The sequence below is a fragment of the Nicotiana tabacum genome, chromosome 22 (assembly GCF_000715075.1).
Source record: "Nicotiana tabacum cultivar K326 chromosome 22, ASM71507v2, whole genome shotgun sequence".
Taxonomy (NCBI): Eukaryota; Viridiplantae; Streptophyta; class Magnoliopsida; order Solanales; family Solanaceae; genus Nicotiana; species Nicotiana tabacum.
In genome coordinates this window covers 19600123-19619436 of record NC_134101.1, presented here as the reverse complement: position 1 = coordinate 19619436, position 19314 = coordinate 19600123, and the positions used below count along the sequence as shown (strand labels likewise).

General features: G+C 41.6%; 1 protein-coding gene across 1 annotated transcript; it reads left to right on the top strand.

The window, feature by feature from the left end:
- Positions 1 to 1211: 1211 nt before the first annotated feature.
- Positions 1212 to 4126, top strand: LOC107817699 (sesquiterpene synthase 12-like). The gene is made up of 5 exons (XM_075242714.1): positions 1212 to 1230; positions 1568 to 1664; positions 2193 to 2492; positions 2597 to 2815; positions 3835 to 4126. Exons 1-5 carry the CDS (start codon positions 1212 to 1214, stop codon positions 4124 to 4126), a joined length of 927 nt encoding a protein of 308 aa, XP_075098815.1.
- The last annotated feature ends 15188 nt before the right edge of the window (positions 4127 to 19314 follow it).

The window sequence follows — 19314 nt, the reverse complement described above, 5'->3', positions numbered from 1 at the left end:
TTAAATGATGAAAACAACAATAGATTTGTGTAATATAGCCAAAATCGAGTTAGAATTCCTTACTCCAATGATTTTCTTGAAAAACTCTCGAAATATCGCCGCAAACTAAGATCTCTAGGTTCACAAATGGACAATGAAATCAAACCCTCGAACTTAGACCTTTTCTGCCCAGCGATTTTGCATCTGCGAACCCACAGCCGCATCTGCGGCTCCGCACGTACGGAATTTCCATCACATGTGCGGTTCTCACTTAGCCAAGCAACCTCCGCTTTTGCGGACCCAAATGCGCATCTGCGCTCTCGCTCCTGCGACCCCAGGCTTGGCTAGCCTTTCCGCTTTTGCGCTTTCTCAATCGCCCCAACGAGTCCGCTTCTGCGGAACTCTGACTGCATCTGCAGTCCCAGTTGGGCAGGCCAGCTTCTGCGATCAACCCCCCGTATTTGCGAGCCCGCACCTGCGTCCTGTCCCTCCGCAGGTGCGAAGAAACCAGAACCAGCCCAGCATCAACAATTCCCCTAAGTCTGAAAATGATCAAATTTCCATCCTATTCACATCCGCTCCCCCCGAGACCCCGCCCGAATATACAAACAAGTCCTAAAATATCATACGAACTTAGTCGAGCCTTCAAATCACATCAAACAACGCTAAAAACACGAATCGAGTATCGATTCAAGCCTAATACTTTAGAACTTCTAACTTCTACATTCGATGCCGAAACCTATCAAATCACGTCCGGTTGTCCTCAAATTTTACACACAAGTCATATTTGACATTACAGACCTATTCCAACTTCTGGAATTGGTATAAGAACCCGATATCAAAAAGTTCACTCTCGGTCAAACTTTCCAAAATCTTCCAACTTTCCAACTTTCGCCAATTAACGCCGAAATAACCTACGGACCTCCAAATCAACATCCGGACACGCTCCTAAGACCAAAATCACCCTACGGAGATATCAGAACCATCAAAACTCTAATCCGGGCTCGTCTTCACACAAATCAAACTACAATAGACTCCTATGACTTAAACTTCCAATTTAGGGACTATGTGTCTCATTTCACTCTGAAACACTCCCGAATCCGACACCAAGCACCCCGGCAAGTCGCAGAACCACAAAAATAAAATAGAGGGAGCAATAAATAGGGGATTGGGGCTAATACTCTCAAAACTACCAGCCGAGTCGTTACAGATGTCCTCCCCGATTGAGTTAAATGGAAGCTAGCGATAGTGGTATGTCCCTTCTCGAGTGAGCCTCCTCTCCATCTCGTTGCATGTTGTCACAAAAAAAAAAAAAGACAGCCTTTTATAATGATCTAAACTTCTACTATATGTTGTGAGTCGCAAGTACTGTAACTGCAGGGGAACCACAAAACCCCTTTGGAAGTGAGAGATCGAGACTAATGAGTCGAGCATTAACGGTCGCTTTTCCTCACATTTCAAATTTTCAATTGACTATACGGGGAAACAGTACTACTTCTGATCAGCTCAGAGTACACTCATATGCTTCTCCGGCCAGCTCTGGTCGTCGCATAATATTGAGGCAAGCAATGGATCCTTCTTCCTGCAGTGATAGTAATAGTGATAGTGATAGCTCACGTCCTTTGGAAGATTTTCATTCAACCGTTTGGGGACACCATTTCCTCTCCTACACTTCTCAACAAACAGTAAGTACACAAGAATTGCTACATTAATCACAACTAATTATTATTCTATTAATTAAAATACTTTTGTAATCGCTTAATAGAGATCATCAAGTTATACAGTAGCCACCGTCTCAAAACTAATACTACTATATTTTCTCTTGCAGGAAATTACAACCCAAGAAAAACTTGAGCGATTTCAATAATTAAGAAAGATGTAATTACTCTTACTTTTTATAACTTAACAATAAATAACTATTGAAGAATTTAAAATTTTCACAGAGCTTCAGGACGACTTTTATTGTTCCTTGTTACCATTATTAAAGGTTAAACTTGATAGAGAAGTCCACATTATCCAATCATATAAATTTTCACCTGACCTAGTCTCTGGGAACTAATTATTGATATTTCTTTAACTAGGAAAATCATAACTTCATTTTCAATGATATACCATTCAAAAAAAAAACTGGACATGGTAGGAATTGTTGATCTATTTACTTATATGCAAACTAGCCCTGACTGGAGTTTTTTTATATATATATATATATAAAGTTTGTACGAAGCAGCACATCTGAGAGTGTACGGGGAGGAGATTCTTGAAGAAGCTCTCACCTTTACCACCACTCATCTCGTGTCCATGGTCCTCAACTTGAGCAATAATTGGCTTAAGGTTCAAATTACCGAAGCCTTAAGCCACCCTATTCGCAAAACTGTACCAAGGGTGGTAGCAAGGAAATACATTTACATTTACGAGAACATTGAAGCGCATGATGACTTGCTTTTGAAATTTGCCAAATTGGATTTCAACATGTTGCAAAAGCTTCATCAAAGAGAGCTTAGCGATCTTACGAGGTACACCATTGTTAGTGTTGTCCATCCATACATGCATACGTACATATATTTATTTCGCTTAAATGAGATAAAATATAACTTGTAATGCTCTTGTGATATTCTAGCTGGTGGAAAGATTTGGATCTTATAAACAAATTGCCATATGTAAGAGACAAATTAGTGGAGAGTTACTTCTGGATGTTTGGAGTGTATTTTGACCCTCGATATAGTCGTGCGAGAAAAATGCAAATAAAAGTATTCAAAATGATCTCCACCAATGATGATACATTTGATGCTTATCCAATCTATGACGAACTTGTGCTTTTCACCAATGCAATACAGAGGTAAAACTATATATATACTACTTCATTTATCTTTTGCATTCTCTTATTGATGAGAGGTGAAGAGTATTTCTACCCGGAACTATGAGCTGGATCCCCCTAAGCGAAAGGATTATACCTGGGTTAAGGCCATGAAAAATAGCCTGGGCGAAGAGTACTTCTACCCAGAACTATGAGCTGGATCTCCCTAGGCGAAAAGGATCTACCTGGGTTAAGCTTCGAAAAACAAGCCTAGGTAAAGAGTACTTCTACCCGGAACTATGAGCTGGATCCCCCTAGGCGAAAAGGTTTCTTAACTTGCCCTCATTAATATCAAACTAAGTGATGAATAAAAGATGCTCAATCCACAAAAAGATACGGTATGTACTTCTTAGGTTCTATTACCTTTTAAATTTTCTTTTTAGATGAAAAAGCTGTTGACACTACTAGAAATTCGGCAAAAACCGACCAAGGTCGATCGACCAACTTTGGTCGGTCAAACAATCGGCCAAAAAATCGACCAAAGTTGGTCGATTTTTCAATTTTTTTTTTTTTTTTACGAAACCTACCAACTTTGGTCGGTTCAATTAAAATAAATAAAAATTAATTTTAAAAAAACCGACCAAAGTTAGTCAATTAATTTGGGCGGTCATTTTAAAAAACCGACCAACTTTGGTCGGTAATTTTATTTTTTAATAAACCGACCAACTTTGGTCGGTTATTTTCGTGCGAAAATACAATTAAAGAGTATAAATCAAATAAAAGACAGTCTTAAAATAAAATGCACCAATGGTCTAGTAGTAGAATAGTATCCTGCCACAGTATAGACCCCGATTCGATTTCCAGATGCTGAATCTTTTGATTACATAATTAAAATACCGACCAACTTTGGTCGGAAAAAAACCGACCAAAGTTGGTCGTTTTCTTTTGCAATTTTGGTCGGTATACCTTTCCGACCCCTAAAATACCGCCCACACGTAAATGGTCGCGTTTTGGACAATTATTGGTCATTACCGACCAAAGTTGGTTAATTTTTTTGTCAGTTTTTACCGGATTTCTAGTAGTGTGAGAGCCTATTTTAAAGAAGCCAAATGGTTGAATGCTGGCTACAATCCAAAAGGTGAGGAGTATAACAAGAATGCACTTGTAACCGCTGCCCTTTCCTTGGTTGGTATGGAAGAAGTTATAACAAAAGACATTTTCGAATGGATTACAAGTGAGCCTTCAATTGTTCGAGCTTCATCAACAATCCCCAGATTAATGGATGATATTATCGACCATGAATTAAGTACGATAACTTATCATTTACTAATTTCCCCACAAGATAACAGTTAGTCGTCTCAATTCGCATTGAGCTATCCTCGAAACCTCAACCTAGTTTCACAGTCAAGAGTATTTCTTGGGCATGCTTATATTTCATTTTGCTATTACTAACGTTTTGTTCGTGCAACTTTAGGCATGATTACGATAGCTCCCGAGTGGAGAATAATTTATATTTTATTGCAAAGCTCTCCCAACAAGAGGAGACGCACTATACAAATCAAGCTCTCCCAACAAGCGGAGATGCACTCTACAAATCAAGCTCTCCCAGCAAGCGGAGACATTTCTCAGTGCAAAGCTCTCCCAACAAGCGGAGACGCACTTTACCAATCAAGCTCTCCCAACAAGCGGAGACAATTTTCAAATGCTCCGACAACTGCGGAATGGTACCCAAACCCGACTAACAAATCGAGTCAGGATCAAATATCCTGTCATCCCAATCCCAAATAACGGCTCGCCGGCAGCTAAACATCATCATTCCTGCATCATTTACATCTCATCTTAATATATTCTGCATTACAATATATTGGTATGCGTGTATTTCATTTGTTTTGCAGGAACAAACACCGCAGCGTGGAACCTTTTCTTAGCAGCATACCGAACTATAATATTGTGGGGACAGCCAACCCAGTAACGGGCCTAAGATCCTAGCTCAAGATGACCAGTGAGCTCAAAATTTTAAATCATTCAAATCAGACCGCAAAATTTAAGCTATCATGAGTGACCAATCTTCCGTCTCGCCATATCATCGTAATACGATACTGGGGCAATTCCTGCGAGTGCCGCTTCACCAAAATCCCTACTCTAGAACTACGTGAGTGTCATGACCCAAAATCCTAACCTGTCATGATGGCGCCTATCTCGATACTAGGCAAGACGACAATCTCAATACACCACAATTTCTTTTAAGTTTGAAAATATAATATTTAAACACAATCCAAAAATCTCGCAATTACCGATACAAACACTCCCAAAACCTGGTGTCACTGAGTACATGAGTATCTAATTATGAATACAAGTCTGAAAAATATGGTCCATGATAGTCTGAGACTAAATACAGTAAATAAGGAGATGGGGAAGGAGAGGCATGGTATACGAAACACGACAGCTACCTCAGAACTCCGAAAAATCAGTTGTGCGAAAGAATTAACACCCGCTATGTTCGAGAACACCTGGATCTGCACACTAAGTGCAGGGTGTAGTATGAGTACAACCAACTCAGCAAGTAACAATAATAAATAAGGAACTGAAGATAGTGATGAGCTACACAGTTATAATTCATTTCTAGTAATTCCAACGAGAATAGACATGCTTTCAAATCCTGCAGTTTAAGTCAAATCAATTTATATAATTCAAGTTCATGTAATCCGGTCATAAACTCTTTTAGAGAATTTTACAACAATAACTAATAGCAACTAAGTGCAACAACAAACGAAAAACAAGTATAGCCTCTCAAAGCAACAGTTACTCCACTCGTCACAACAACTCAACCACTCGGCTCTTAGCCCTCAGCACTCACACTCAATGGGTATTCGCGCTCATTGGGGGTGTACAGACTCTGGAGGGGCTCCTACAGCCCAAGCGCCATAATCCGCACGGACAACTCACATGCTGCATGGACAACTCACGTGCTATAATATCCTCCACGGACAACTCATGTGCCATAATATCCTTACCTCACTAACAGAACCTCAGCCTTACTCAGTCCTCAACCTCTCTAGTCTCTCGGGCTCTCAGAAATCACAAAGATCAGCCCAAACAAAGATAACATAGTGTATCAACAAATATCAAGAAAGATTGAGGTATAATATGCCAGAAAAATCATGACTGAGTACAAGACATTAATTAACAAATAATTCAACAAGTACACTACCTTTGCGGGTCCCAACAATACTATAACATAGAATAAGCATGATTTCTAACATGATTTACAGTCAAATTAATTCAACACATAGAGAGCATATAGCTAACAACAAATAATTCAACTTTATAGTTTCACGGGACAGACCAAGTCACAATCCCCTCGGTACACGCCCACACGCCCGTCACCTAACATGTGCGTCACCTAAAAGGTAATCACATTATAAAAAAATTCGGGATTTCATACTCTCAGGACCAGATTTAAAACTGTTACTTACCTCAAATCGCATAATTCTTTATTTCGCTATGCCCTTGGCACGAGATTTGGTCTCCGAAAGCCTCGAATCTAGTCACAAATAATTCGTTTCAATCAATAAAATTTATTGAAATTAATTCCATAAGAAAATACTAATTTTTCCATAAAAATCCATAATTTATCCAAAACTCACCCAAGGCCCTCGAGACCTCAACAAAATACACCAACAAGTCCTGAAATATCATACGAACTTAGTCGAGTCTTCAAATCACATCCAACAACACTAAAAATACGAATCACACATAGATTCAAGCCTAATGAACTTTGAAACTTTCCATATCTACAAACAACGCCGAAACCTATCAAATCATGTCCGATTGACCTCACATATTTCACACAAGTCATAAATGACATAACGGAGGTATTTCAATTTTCAGAATCGGATTCCGACCCCGGTATCAAAAAGTCAACTCCCCGGTCAAACTTCCCAAAAATTTAACTTTCGGCATTTCAAGCTTAATTCCTCTACGGACCTCCAAAAATTTTTCCGGACACGCTTCTAAGACCAAAATCACCATACGGAGCTATTGGAATCATCAAAATTCAAATCCGAGGTCGTTTACACATAAATCCACATCCGATCAACTTTTCTAACTTAAAATTTTCAATTATGAGACTAAGTGTCTCATTTCACTCCGAATTCCTTCCGGACCCGAACCAACTAACCCGGTAAGTCATAAAACAAATATAGAGCATAAATTGAGCAGTAAATTGGGGAACGGGGTTATAATACTCAAAACAACCGGCCGGGTTGTTACATTCTCCCCCTCTTAAACAATCGTTTGTCCTCGAACGGGTTTAGAATAATACCTGGAGTCTCAAATAAGGGTGGATATTTGCTACGCATCTCCTGCTCAATCTCCCAAGTAGCTTCTCCGACTGACTGACCTCTCCACTGCACCTTCACTGATGCTATGCTCTTTGACCTCAGCTTTCGAACCTGACGATCTAAAATAGCCACCGGGTCCCATCATTAGTCAAATTACCGTTGAACTATACTGTACTAAAATCCAGAATATGAGACGGATCCTCAACATATTTCGGAGCATGGATACATGGAACACTGGATGAACACCTGATAGACTAGGTGGTAAAGCAAGTTCATAAGCCACCTCTCCAATTTTCTTTAGTATCTCAAAAGGCCCAATATACCGAGGGCTCAACTTGCTCTTCTTCCCGAACCTCAACACACCCTTCATTGGTGAAATCTTGAGCAGAACCTTCTCCCCAACCATGTAAGCAACATCACGAACCTTTCTGTCGGCATAAATCTTCTGTCTATACTGCGCCGTGTGAAGCCGTTCTTGAATCACTTTGACCTTCTCTAAAGCATCCTGAACCAAGTAAGTACCCAATATTCTAACCTCACCCGGCTCAAACCAACCCACCGGAGACCGACACCGTCTCCCATATAAATCTTCATACGGAGCCATCTGAATGCTTGACTGGTAGCTATTATTGTAAGCAAACTCTGCGAGTGGCAGAAATTGATCCTAAGAACCCCCAAAATCAATGACACAAGCGCGTAGCATATCCTCCAATATCTGAATAGTGTGCTCAGACTGTCTGTCCATCTGAGGGTGAAATGCTGTACTCAACTGAACCTGTGTGCCCAATTCTCGCTGTACTGCTCTCCAAAAATATGATGTAAACTGTGTGCCCAATTCATTTTGCTATTACTAACGTTTTGTTCGTGCAACTTTAGGCATGATTACGATAGCTCCCGAGTGGAGAATAATTTATATTTTATTGCAAAGCTCTCCCAACAAGAGGAGACGCACTATACAAATCAAGCTCTCCCAACAAGCGGAGATGCACTCTACAAATCAAGCTCTCCCAGCAAGCGGAGACATTTCTCAGTGCAAAGCTCTCCCAACAAGCGGAGACGCACTTTACCAATCAAGCTCTCCCAACAAGCGGAGACAATTTTCAAATGCTCCGACAACTGCGGAATGGTACCCAAACCCGACTAACAAATCGAGTCAGGATCAAATATCCTGTCATCCCAATCCCAAATAACGGCTCGCCGGCAGCTAAACATCATCATTCCTGCATCATTTACATCTCATCTTAATATATTCTGCATTACAATATATTGGTATGCGTGTATTTCATTTGTTTTGCAGGAACAAACACCGCAGCGTGGAACCTTTTCTTAGCAGCATACCGAACTATAATATTGTGGGGACAGCCAACCCAGTAACGGGCCTAAGATCCTAGCTCAAGATGACCAGTGAGCTCAAAATTTTAAATCATTCAAATCAGACCGCAAAATTTAAGCTATCATGAGTGACCAATCTTCCGTCTCGCCATATCATCGTAATACGATACTGGGGCAATTCCTGCGAGTGCCGCTTCACCAAAATCCCTACTCTAGAACTACGTGAGTGTCATGACCCAAAATCCTAACCTGTCATGATGGCGCCTATCTCGATACTAGGCAAGACGACAATCTCAATACACCACAATTTCTTTTAAGTTTGAAAATATAATATTTAAACACAATCCAAAAATCTCGCAATTACCGATACAAACACTCCCAAAACCTGGTGTCACTGAGTACATGAGTATCTAATTATGAATACAAGTCTGAAAAATATGGTCCATGATAGTCTGAGACTAAATACAGTAAATAAGGAGATGGGGAAGGAGAGGCATGGTATACGAAACACGACAGCTACCTCAGAACTCCGAAAAATCAGTTGTGCGAAAGAATTAACACCCGCTATGTTCGAGAACACCTGGATCTGCACACTAAGTGCAGGGTGTAGTATGAGTACAACCAACTCAGCAAGTAACAATAATAAATAAGGAACTGAAGATAGTGATGAGCTACACAGTTATAATTCATTTCTAGTAATTCCAACGAGAATAGACATGCTTTCAAATCCTGCAGTTTAAGTCAAATCAATTTATATAATTCAAGTTCATGTAATCCGGTTATAAACTCTTTTAGAGAATTTTACAACAATAACTAATAGCAACTAAGTGCAACAACAAACGAAAAACAAGTATAGCCTCTCAAAGCAACAGTTACTCCACTCGTCACAACAACTCAACCACTCGGCTCTTAGCCCTCAGCACTCACACTCAATGGGTATTCGCGCTCATTGGGGGTGTACAGACTCTGGAGGGGCTCCTACAGCCCAAGCGCCATAATCCGCACGGACAACTCACATGCTGCATGGACAACTCACGTGCTATAATATCCTCCACGGACAACTCATGTGCCATAATATCCTTACCTCACTAACAGAACCTCAGCCTTACTCAGTCCTCAACCTCTCTAGTCTCTCGGGCTCTCAGAAATCACAAAGATCAGCCCAAACAAAGATAACATAGTGTATCAACAAATATCAAGAAAGATTGAGGTATAATATGCCAGAAAAATCATGACTGAGTACAAGACATTAATTAACAAATAATTCAACAAGTACACTACCTTTGCGGGTCCCAACAATACTATAACATAGAATAAGCATGATTTCTAACATGATTTACAGTCAAATTAATTCAACACATAGAGAGCATATAGCTAACAACAAATAATTCAACTTTATAGTTTCACGGGACAGACCAAGTCACAATCCCCTCGGTACACGCCCACACGCCCGTCACCTAACATGTGCGTCACCTAAAAGGTAATCACATTATAAAAAAATTCGGGATTTCATACTCTCAGGACCAGATTTAAAACTGTTACTTACCTCAAATCGCATAATTCTTTATTTCGCTATGCCCTTGGCACGAGATTTGGTCTCCGAAAGCCTCGAATCTAGTCACAAATAATTCGTTTCAATCAATAAAATTTATTGAAATTAATTCCATAAGAAAATACTAATTTTTCCATAAAAATCCATAATTTATCCAAAACTCACCCAAGGCCCTCGAGACCTCAACAAAATACACCAACAAGTCCTGAAATATCATACGAACTTAGTCGAGTCTTCAAATCACATCCAACAACACTAAAAATACGAATCACACATAGATTCAAGCCTAATGAACTTTGAAACTTTCCATATCTACAAACAACGCCGAAACCTATCAAATCATGTCCGATTGACCTCACATATTTCACACAAGTCATAAATGACATAACGGAGGTATTTCAATTTTCAGAATCGGATTCCGACCCCGGTATCAAAAAGTCAACTCCCCGGTCAAACTTCCCAAAAATTTAACTTTCGGCATTTCAAGCTTAATTCCTCTACGGACCTCCAAAAATTTTTCCGGACACGCTTCTAAGACCAAAATCACCATACGGAGCTATTGGAATCATCAAAATTCAAATCCGAGGTCGTTTACACATAAATCCACATCCGATCAACTTTTCTAACTTAAAATTTTCAATTATGAGACTAAGTGTCTCATTTCACTCCGAATTCCTTCCGGACCCGAACCAACTAACCCGGTAAGTCATAAAACAAATATAGAGCATAAATTGAGCAGTAAATTGGGGAACGGGGTTATAATACTCAAAACAACCGGCCGGGTTGTTACATTCTCCCCCTCTTAAACAATCGTTTGTCCTCGAACGGGTTTAGAATAATACCTGGAGTCTCAAATAAGGGTGGATATTTGCTACGCATCTCCTGCTCAATCTCCCAAGTAGCTTCTCCGACTGACTGACCTCTCCACTGCACCTTCACTGATGCTATGCTCTTTGACCTCAGCTTTCGAACCTGACGATCTAAAATAGCCACCGGGTCCCATCATTAGTCAAATTACCGTTGAACTATACTGTACTAAAATCCAGAATATGAGACGGATCCTCAACATATTTCGGAGCATGGATACATGGAACACTGGATGAACACCTGATAGACTAGGTGGTAAAGCAAGTTCATAAGCCACCTCTCCAATTTTCTTTAGTATCTCAAAAGGCCCAATATACCGAGGGCTCAACTTGCTCTTCTTCCCGAACCTCAACACACCCTTCATTGGTGAAATCTTGAGCAGAACCTTCTCCCCAACCATGTAAGCAACATCACGAACCTTTCTGTCGGCATAAATCTTCTGTCTATACTGCGCCGTGTGAAGCCGTTCTTGAATCACTTTGACCTTCTCTAAAGCATCCTGAACCAAGTCAGTACCCAATATTCTAACCTCACCCGGCTCAAACCAACCCACCGGAGACCGACACCGTCTCCCATATAAATCTTCATACGGAGCCATCTGAATGCTTGACTGGTAGCTATTATTGTAAGCAAACTCTGCGAGTGGCAGAAATTGATCCTAAGAACCCCCAAAATCAATGACACAAGCGCGTAGCATATCCTCCAATATCTGAATAGTGTGCTCAGACTGTCTGTCCATCTGAGGGTGAAATGCTGTACTCAACTGAACCTGTGTGCCCAATTCTCGCTGTACTGCTCTCCAAAAATATGATGTAAACTGTGTGCCCAATTCATTTTGCTATTACTAACGTTTTGTTCGTGCAACTTTAGGCATGATTACGATAGCTCCCGAGTGGAGAATAATTTATATTTTATTGCAAAGCTCTCCCAACAAGAGGAGACGCACTATACAAATCAAGCTCTCCCAACAAGCGGAGATGCACTCTACAAATCAAGCTCTCCCAGCAAGCGGAGACATTTCTCAGTGCAAAGCTCTCCCAACAAGCGGAGACGCACTTTACCAATCAAGCTCTCCCAACAAGCGGAGACAATTTTCAAATGCTCCGACAACTGCGGAATGGTACCCAAACCCGACTAACAAATCGAGTCAGGATCAAATATCCTGTCATCCCAATCCCAAATAACGGCTCGCCGGCAGCTAAACATCATCATTCCTGCATCATTTACATCTCATCTTAATATATTCTGCATTACAATATATTGGTATGCGTGTATTTCATTTGTTTTGCAGGAACAAACACCGCAGCGTGGAACCTTTTCTTAGCAGCATACCGAACTATAATATTGTGGGGACAGCCAACCCAGTAACGGGCCTAAGATCCTAGCTCAAGATGACCAGTGAGCTCAAAATTTTAAATCATTCAAATCAGACCGCAAAATTTAAGCTATCATGAGTGACCAATCTTCCGTCTCGCCATATCATCGTAATACGATACTGGGGCAATTCCTGCGAGTGCCGCTTCACCAAAATCCCTACTCTAGAACTACGTGAGTGTCATGACCCAAAATCCTAACCTGTCATGATGGCGCCTATCTCGATACTAGGCAAGACGACAATCTCAATACACCACAATTTCTTTTAAGTTTGAAAATATAATATTTAAACACAATCCAAAAATCTCGCAATTACCGATACAAACACTCCCAAAACCTGGTGTCACTGAGTACATGAGTATCTAATTATGAATACAAGTCTGAAAAATATGGTCCATGATAGTCTGAGACTAAATACAGTAAATAAGGAGATGGGGAAGGAGAGGCATGGTATACGAAACACGACAGCTACCTCAGAACTCCGAAAAATCAGTTGTGCGAAAGAATTAACACCCGCTATGTTCGAGAACACCTGGATCTGCACACTAAGTGCAGGGTGTAGTATGAGTACAACCAACTCAGCAAGTAACAATAATAAATAAGGAACTGAAGATAGTGATGAGCTACACAGTTATAATTCATTTCTAGTAATTCCAACGAGAATAGACATGCTTTCAAATCCTGCAGTTTAAGTCAAATCAATTTATATAATTCAAGTTCATGTAATCCGGTTATAAACTCTTTTAGAGAATTTTACAACAATAACTAATAGCAACTAAGTGCAACAACAAACGAAAAACAAGTATAGCCTCTCAAAGCAACAGTTACTCCACTCGTCACAACAACTCAACCACTCGGCTCTTAGCCCTCAGCACTCACACTCAATGGGTATTCGCGCTCATTGGGGGTGTACAGACTCTGGAGGGGCTCCTACAGCCCAAGCGCCATAATCCGCACGGACAACTCACATGCTGCATGGACAACTCACGTGCTATAATATCCTCCACGGACAACTCATGTGCCATAATATCCTTACCTCACTAACAGAACCTCAGCCTTACTCAGTCCTCAACCTCTCTAGTCTCTCGGGCTCTCAGAAATCACAAAGATCAGCCCAAACAAAGATAACATAGTGTATCAACAAATATCAAGAAAGATTGAGGTATAATATGCCAGAAAAATCATGACTGAGTACAAGACATTAATTAACAAATAATTCAACAAGTACACTACCTTTGCGGGTCCCAACAATACTATAACATAGAATAAGCATGATTTCTAACATGATTTACAGTCAAATTAATTCAACACATAGAGAGCATATAGCTAACAACAAATAATTCAACTTTATAGTTTCACGGGACAGACCAAGTCACAATCCCCTCGGTACACGCCCACACGCCCGTCACCTAACATGTGCGTCACCTAAAAGGTAATCACATTATAAAAAAATTCGGGATTTCATACTCTCAGGACCAGATTTAAAACTGTTACTTACCTCAAATCGCATAATTCTTTATTTCGCTATGCCCTTGGCACGAGATTTGGTCTCCGAAAGCCTCGAATCTAGTCACAAATAATTCGTTTCAATCAATAAAATTTATTGAAATTAATTCCATAAGAAAATACTAATTTTTCCATAAAAATCCATAATTTATCCAAAACTCACCCAAGGCCCTCGAGACCTCAACAAAATACACCAACAAGTCCTGAAATATCATACGAACTTAGTCGAGTCTTCAAATCACATCCAACAACACTAAAAATACGAATCACACATAGATTCAAGCCTAATGAACTTTGAAACTTTCCATATCTACAAACAACGCCGAAACCTATCAAATCATGTCCGATTGACCTCACATATTTCACACAAGTCATAAATGACATAACGGAGGTATTTCAATTTTCAGAATCGGATTCCGACCCCGGTATCAAAAAGTCAACTCCCCGGTCAAACTTCCCAAAAATTTAACTTTCGGCATTTCAAGCTTAATTCCTCTACGGACCTCCAAAAATTTTTCCGGACACGCTTCTAAGACCAAAATCACCATACGGAGCTATTGGAATCATCAAAATTCAAATCCGAGGTCGTTTACACATAAATCCACATCCGATCAACTTTTCTAACTTAAAATTTTCAATTATGAGACTAAGTGTCTCATTTCACTCCGAATTCCTTCCGGACCCGAACCAACTAACCCGGTAAGTCATAAAACAAATATAGAGCATAAATTGAGCAGTAAATTGGGGAACGGGGTTATAATACTCAAAACAACCGGCCGGGTTGTTACATTCTCCCCCTCTTAAACAATCGTTTGTCCTCGAACGGGTTTAGAATAATACCTGGAGTCTCAAATAAGGGTGGATATTTGCTACGCATCTCCTGCTCAATCTCCCAAGTAGCTTCTCCGACTGACTGACCTCTCCACTGCACCTTCACTGATGCTATGCTCTTTGACCTCAGCTTTCGAACCTGACGATCTAAAATAGCCACCGGGTCCCATCATTAGTCAAATTACCGTTGAACTATACTGTACTAAAATCCAGAATATGAGACGGATCCTCAACATATTTCGGAGCATGGATACATGGAACACTGGATGAACACCTGATAGACTAGGTGGTAAAGCAAGTTCATAAGCCACCTCTCCAATTTTCTTTAGTATCTCAAAAGGCCCAATATACCGAGGGCTCAACTTGCTCTTCTTCCCGAACCTCAACACACCCTTCATTGGTGAAATCTTGAGCAGAACCTTCTCCCCAACCATGTAAGCAACATCACGAACCTTTCTGTCGGCATAAATCTTCTGTCTATACTGCGCCGTGTGAAGCCGTTCTTGAATCACTTTGACCTTCTCTAAAGCATCCTGAACCAAGTCAGTACCCAATATTCTAACCTCACCCGGCTCAAACCAACCCACCGGAGACCGACACCGTCTCCCATATAAATCTTCATACGGAGCCATCTGAATGCTTGACTGGTAGCTATTATTGTAAGCAAACTCTGCGAGTGGCAGAAATTGATCCTAAGAACCCCCAAAATCAATGACACAAGCGCGTAGCATATCCTCCAATATCTGAATAGTGTGCTCAGACTGTCTGTCCATCTGAGGGTGAAATGCTGTACTCAACTGAACCTGTGTGCCCAATTCTCGCTGTACTGCTCTCCAAAAATATGATGTAAACTGTGTGCCCCGATCTGAAATGATGGAGACCGGCACACTGTATAAGCGAACAATCTCGCGAATATAAATCCCAGCTAAACGCTCCGAAGAATAATTAGTACCAACTGGGATAAAATGTGCGGACTTGGTCAACCGATCTACAATCTCCCAAACAATATCAAACTTTCTCAAGGTCCGTGGGAGCCCAACTACAAAATCCATGGTAATACACTCCCATTTCCACTCCGGAATTTCAAGTCTCTGAAGCAATCCTCCCGGCCTCTGATGTTCACACTTTACGTGTTGACAATTTAGACACCGAGCTACAAACCCAACTATATCTTTCTTCATCCGCCTCCACCAATAGTGCTGCCTCAAATCCTGATACATCTTCGCGGCACCTGGATGAATGGAGTACCCCGAACTGTGAGCTTCCCGGAGAATCAACTCACGTAAACCATCTACATTAGGCACACATAGTCTGCCCTGCATCCGTAATACATCGTCATCTCCTATAATGACTTCCTTGGAATCACCGTGCTGAACTGTTTCCTTAAGGAAAAGCAGATGTGGATTATTATACTGGCGCTCTCTGATGCGATCATATAAAGAAGACAGAGAAACCACACATGCCAAAACTCAGCTCAGTTCGGAAACATCCAATCTAACAAACTGGTTGGCCAAGGCTTGAACATCCAAGGCTAAAGGCCTCTCTACTACCGGTAAGTATGCTAAGCTACCCAAACTCTGCGCCTTACGACTCAAGGCATCGGCCACCACATTGGCCTTTCCGGGATGATAGAGAATGGTAATGTCATAATCCTTAAGGAACTCTAACCACCGCTGCTACTGCAAATTAAGATCCTTCTGTTTAAACAAATGTTGTAGACTCCGATGGTCGGTATATACCTCACACTGGACACCGTACAAGTAATGCCGCCAAATTTGTAAGGCATGAACAATAGCTGCTAACTCAAGATTGTAGACTGGATAATTCTTCTCATGTACCTTTAATTGTCTGGACGCATAGACGATCACCCTACCGTCTTGCATTAGCACTGCGCCGAGACCAATACGTGACGCGTCACAATACACAGTATAAGACTCTGAACCTATAGGCAACACCAATACTAGAGCTGTAGTCAAAGCTATTTTGAGCTTCTGAAAGCTCTCTTCACACTCATCCGACCACCTAAACGGAGTACCTTTCTAGGTCAATTTAGTCATAGGCGATGCAATAGACAAGAATCCCTCCATGAAATGACGATAATAACCGGCTAAGACGAGAAAACTTCGAATCTCAGTAACTGAAGATAGCCTGGGCCAATTCTGAACTACCTCTATTTTCTTCGGATCCACCTTAATTCCTTCACTGGACACTATATGTCCCAAGAATGCCACCGAACTAAGACAGAACCCACACTTAGAGAATTTGGCATAAAGTCTCTCATCTCTCTACCTATGTAATACAATAACCAAGTGTCGTGCATGCTCCTCCTGGCTACGTGAGTACACCAGAATATCATCAATAAATACCATGACAAATAAATCAAGATATGGCTGGAATACACTATTCATCAAATGCATAAATGCTACTGGGGCATTGGTTAGCCCAAAAGATATCACAAGAAATTCATAGTGGCCATAACGAGTCCTGAATGTCGTCTTTAGAATATCCGATTCCCGAATTTTCAACTGGTGATACCCAGATCTCAAATCAATTTTGGAGAACACCCTCGCTCCCTAAATCTGGTCAAATAAGTCATCAATGCGCGGCAAAGGATATTTATTCTTAATTGTCACTTTGTTCAACTGCCTATAATCAATGCACATCCGGATAGTACCATCTTTCTTTTTCACAAACAGAACTGGTGCACCCCAAGGTGACACACTAGGCCTAATAAACTCCTTTTCAAGGAGCTCCTGATGTTGCTCTTTCAATTCTTTTAACTCAGCTGGTGCCATATGATACAGAGGAATAAAAATAGGCTGAGTGCCCTGCACCAAGTCAATACCGAAATTAATATCTCCGTTGGGTGGCATACCCACCAGGTCTGCAGGAAATACATCCGGAAGGTCTCGCATGACCGGTACTGAATCAATAATAGGAGTATCAGCATCAACATCTATCATAAAGGCCAAATATGACAAGCATCCTTTTCCAACCATACGTTGGGCCTTCAAATAAGAAATTACCCTGCTAGGAACAAGATCTAGAGAATCCCTCCATTCAACCTTTGGCAACCCCGACATCATCAACGTCATAATTTTTGCGTGATAATCCAGAATAGCATGACACGGAGATAACCAATCCATACCCAGTATTATATCAAAATCAACCATACAGAGTAATAAGAGATCAACTCTAGTCTCCAGTTCCCCAATAGTTACCATACACGACCGATACACACGATCCACAGTAATAATATCGCCCACCAGTGTAGATACACAAACAGGTGAAACTAAGGACTCACAGGGCATATCCAGATAATGAGCAAAATACGATGATACATATGAATAAGTGGAGCCAGGGTCAAATAATATAGAAGCTTCCCTATGGCATACTGAAATAATACCTGTGATCACTGCATCTAAGGTAACAACATCTGGCATGGCAGGAAAAGCATAGAATCGAGCCTGACTGCCACCTGACTGGCCTCCCCCTCTGGGGCGACCCCTAGCTGCCTGACCCCTACCCTGAGCTGGCTGGGCGGGTGGCGTAACTGCTGGTGCTGGTGTCGGTGTCGTTGGTTGATAACTTTGCTACAGATCCCCACTCAACAACCTAGGACAATCTCTCTTGAAATGACACAATTCTCCGCACTCGAAACAACCCCTCCTCTAACGGAACTGCTGCTCCTGATAACCCGAAGAATTACCTGTAGAAGACTGAGCGGTTGAGGAATGATGAGAACTCTGCACTGGTAGTGCACTGAATGAAGACTAGCCTGAGTGAGCACTGTAAGAACTATGGCTAGTTGATGCACCACGATGAGCTGGACGACCCGTCAGAGCGTGTATGTAAGAATGACCCCTACCACGGTAAAACTGACCCCCTGAAGGAACACCGCTGAAATCACATGAACCACGAGGCCTCTTAGCCTCCCTCTCAACCCGTTCCTGACTGCGAACCTTCTCAATCTGACGAGCAATGTTGACTACCTCGTCGAAAGTAGCACCAGACACTCTCTCTCTAGTCATAAGTAATCGCAGCTGAAAAGTGAGGCCATCTATGAACCTCTTGATCCTTTCCCTATCTGTGGGAATCAACCAGATAGCATGACGGGCCTATTCTGAAAATCTCATCACATACTGTGCCACAGACATATCACCCTAACGAAGCTGCTCAAACTGCCTGCGCAGCTTCTCTCTGCGGGACTGAGGCACGAACTTCTCCAGGAATAGATCGGAGAACTGCTGCCATGTAAGGGGTGCTGCACCGACCGGACTACACCTCTCGTAAGCCTCCCACCATCTGAAGGTAGCCCCAGAAAACTAAAAAATAGTGAATGAGACCTCACTGGTCTCTAGAATACCCGCTGCCCGAAGCATCCGTTGACACTTATCCAGAAAACCCTGAGAATCCTCTGACTCCGCACCGCTAAAAGATGGAGGTCGAAGCCTCTCAAATCTCTCAAGTCTCCTCTGCTCATCATCTTCCATAACAGGAACTACCGAGGCCTGAGCAGCTGCAGTCGGCTGGGCTGGTAGTGCCCCCGATATCTGAAGTCCTTGTACTACCTGGTCTGGAGTACGTGCAATAGGGGTATGAGTACCTCCCCCGGTTTGAGAAGTGGCAGGTGTGGCCTGAGCCGAAACCACCTGAGCCAGACCAGTGCAAGCTGCCAATATCTGGGCCAAAGTTTCCTGAAGGCCTGGAACCTCAATGGGCACAAGTGGTGCCTG

Excerpts from the sequence above, each read along its gene's own strand:
- LOC107817699 (XM_075242714.1), top strand. Across the intron at positions 1,665-2,192 it reads CCTACACTTCTCAACAAACA|TTTGTACGAAGCAGCACATC; the intron begins GTAAGTACACAA and ends ATATATATAAAG. Across the intron at positions 2,816-3,834 it reads TTCACCAATGCAATACAGAG|TTTTTACCGGATTTCTAGTA; the intron begins GTAAAACTATAT and ends TTTTTTTGTCAG.